Source organism: Nanorana parkeri, unplaced genomic scaffold (genome assembly GCF_000935625.1).
Source record: "Nanorana parkeri isolate BGI_ZX_2015 unplaced genomic scaffold, ASM93562v1 scaffold353, whole genome shotgun sequence".
NCBI classification, from domain to species: domain Eukaryota; kingdom Metazoa; phylum Chordata; class Amphibia; order Anura; family Dicroglossidae; genus Nanorana; species Nanorana parkeri.
The window spans coordinates 431,146-433,168 of record NW_017306621.1 but is presented as its reverse complement, the minus strand read 5'-3'; the positions used below and the strand labels follow the sequence as shown (position 1 = coordinate 433,168).

Here is a 2,023-nt window from a genome sequence, read left to right as displayed (position 1 = left end):
CCCCCCCCCCCCCCCCCCCCCCCACTACAGCATCTTCACCATCCCTCTGTCTGAACTGTGTTCCACAAGTGTCAAAAACACCGCGGGATTGGGGGCTCCGAGTACACAGAAAAGCACGACTTCCAGTTTGTCATTACGCCTTAGACTGTACCGGAGAGGGCTCCGTTGGTTAATAAATCTCCCAGTTTAAACTCTCAGAACGGCACCCCTGACACGGCCGAAACTTAATGTACAACGTAAATTCATATGCTTGTTATACGATACATTACGCTACTTGACCAGTGGCTTGCTTGATGCCAATAGTTGGGTGTAGGATCAAGCACTATGCCACTGTGCCCTTGAAATAAATTGTCTCGCGTGAGGTTATGTTACCCATTATGTTATGTACACTCTTGTATTTTACGTTTGAACAGTTGGCTGCCTGCGTGCAGACCTTTACGATTGGATACTGTACCAGACTGTTGTTTTGCTAAATAAACCGAGATTTTTTTTTTTTTTTAAAAACACTGCGGGCAACATGTGGCAGCTGCATGTGGCGGGCCCTCTTTCTCTCTGGGCTCCCCCAACTGGCCGAACACCAGGGCCCGATCGCAAATGTGACCGTTGCGACCCTGGTCATTTCGCCTGTGCGTAATATCGGTGCATCACGAGTACTTGTGAAAATGTCCAGTATTGGCACTGGTGCGTCCCTCCCTATAATGTATTGCTGGGACTTGTAGTCCTGCATAGTTGGTGCTCTTTTGCATTGCTGTATGATCATTCTACAGCAATGCAGAATACCACCAGCTATGCAGGACTACAAGTCCCAGCAAAACTTTATAATGTAAATAATAACGCCTTCTTAATTTAGGAGAGGCATTCTCTCGACCAGTGTGACCTTCGAAACTGCTGCCACTGGCCCTTCGTTTAAATTGGGTTACAGAATTTACCGTTTGTTGGCTTTTCTGAATGTATTAAACGTTGACTAGATGCAGTGATTTTTGGGGGATGATATTTAAATCTATGTTTCTTGCCCTACAGGTTTTCCCAGTTTTTCCAGGTTCCTCTGTTTGATGAGAACTGTAAGGATCGGGAGGTGAATGCTGTGGATTCTGAACATGAGAAGAACCTAATGAATGATGCCTGGAGGCTCGCCCAGCTAGAGAAAGTCACAGGGAACCCCAAACACCCCTTCAGTAAATTTGGAACAGGTTGGTAGTGTCTTACTGGCATCTTCCTGTATTCTGTTCCTAATCTGCTGTAGCTTCTTCCACAACCATTCATTCAGTCACCTAGAAAGATTTATTATTTTGCTAACCCCGTGCAGCACTTCACAAAAAAAGGAGACATTACAGTTACAATGCAGTGCAAAGATGAGTTAGGAGGGCCCTGCTCTTGAGAGCTTACAATCTAAAAGGGAGATGCGAGTGATATAAAAAAAGATAACTGTGCCAGAATTAGTTGATGGAGAAGGTGGAATTTCAGTCATGAGGCTGGATAGGTTTCCCTTTAACAGAGGTTTTCAGGAATCTCCTGAAGGTGTACAGAGTAGGAGGCGGTAGCCGTAGAGATTGGGATAGGAAGTTTTAAAGCGGCTTTTCTCAACCCTGGGGTGCCTTCTGGCTTCTTCTGGGGTGCCTTGAAATTTTTGCGCAGCGTCATGCCTTTCCAGCCACCAGAACCCTGGAAACAACAAATGACGCCAAACCAAGGAGGGGGATCTATTCAGAATAGGATGGAAGTAAACCTCTGTCCAGACCTTCTCTACCTCCCACCTTCTGCAATGCTGCTGCAGCTCCTAATATGATGATGGTACTCTGATGTAAAGGGGACACTTTGATTTGTGTTATCCTTAAAATCAATTACATTTTAGACTGGGGTGCCTAGAGATGTTGCATACTTTTAAAGGGTGATGTGATTAAAAAAAGATTCCGAAACATGGTTTTACAGGATCTGTAAGATTCTAGACAAGTCCTGAAGGGTGAGCATGGCAGATAGTGATGAGGGTGCTAGAGAGCAGATGTCTTCATGAGAGGATCAAAAA

The 2,023-nt window shown here is 45.2% G+C and overlaps 1 protein-coding gene across 2 annotated transcripts in view; it reads left to right on the top strand.

Annotated features, from left to right (window-relative positions):
* The window catches only part of IDE (insulin degrading enzyme), a 55,805-nt gene that overhangs the window by 5,139 nt on the left and 48,643 nt on the right, over positions 1-2,023 (top strand). For both annotated transcript variants that reach the window (XM_018558702.1, XM_018558701.1), the window contains exon 3: positions 1,021-1,190. In XM_018558702.1, coding sequence (XP_018414204.1) covers positions 1,021-1,190 — 170 coding nt within the window. The remainder of the gene's footprint in view (positions 1-1,020; positions 1,191-2,023) is intronic.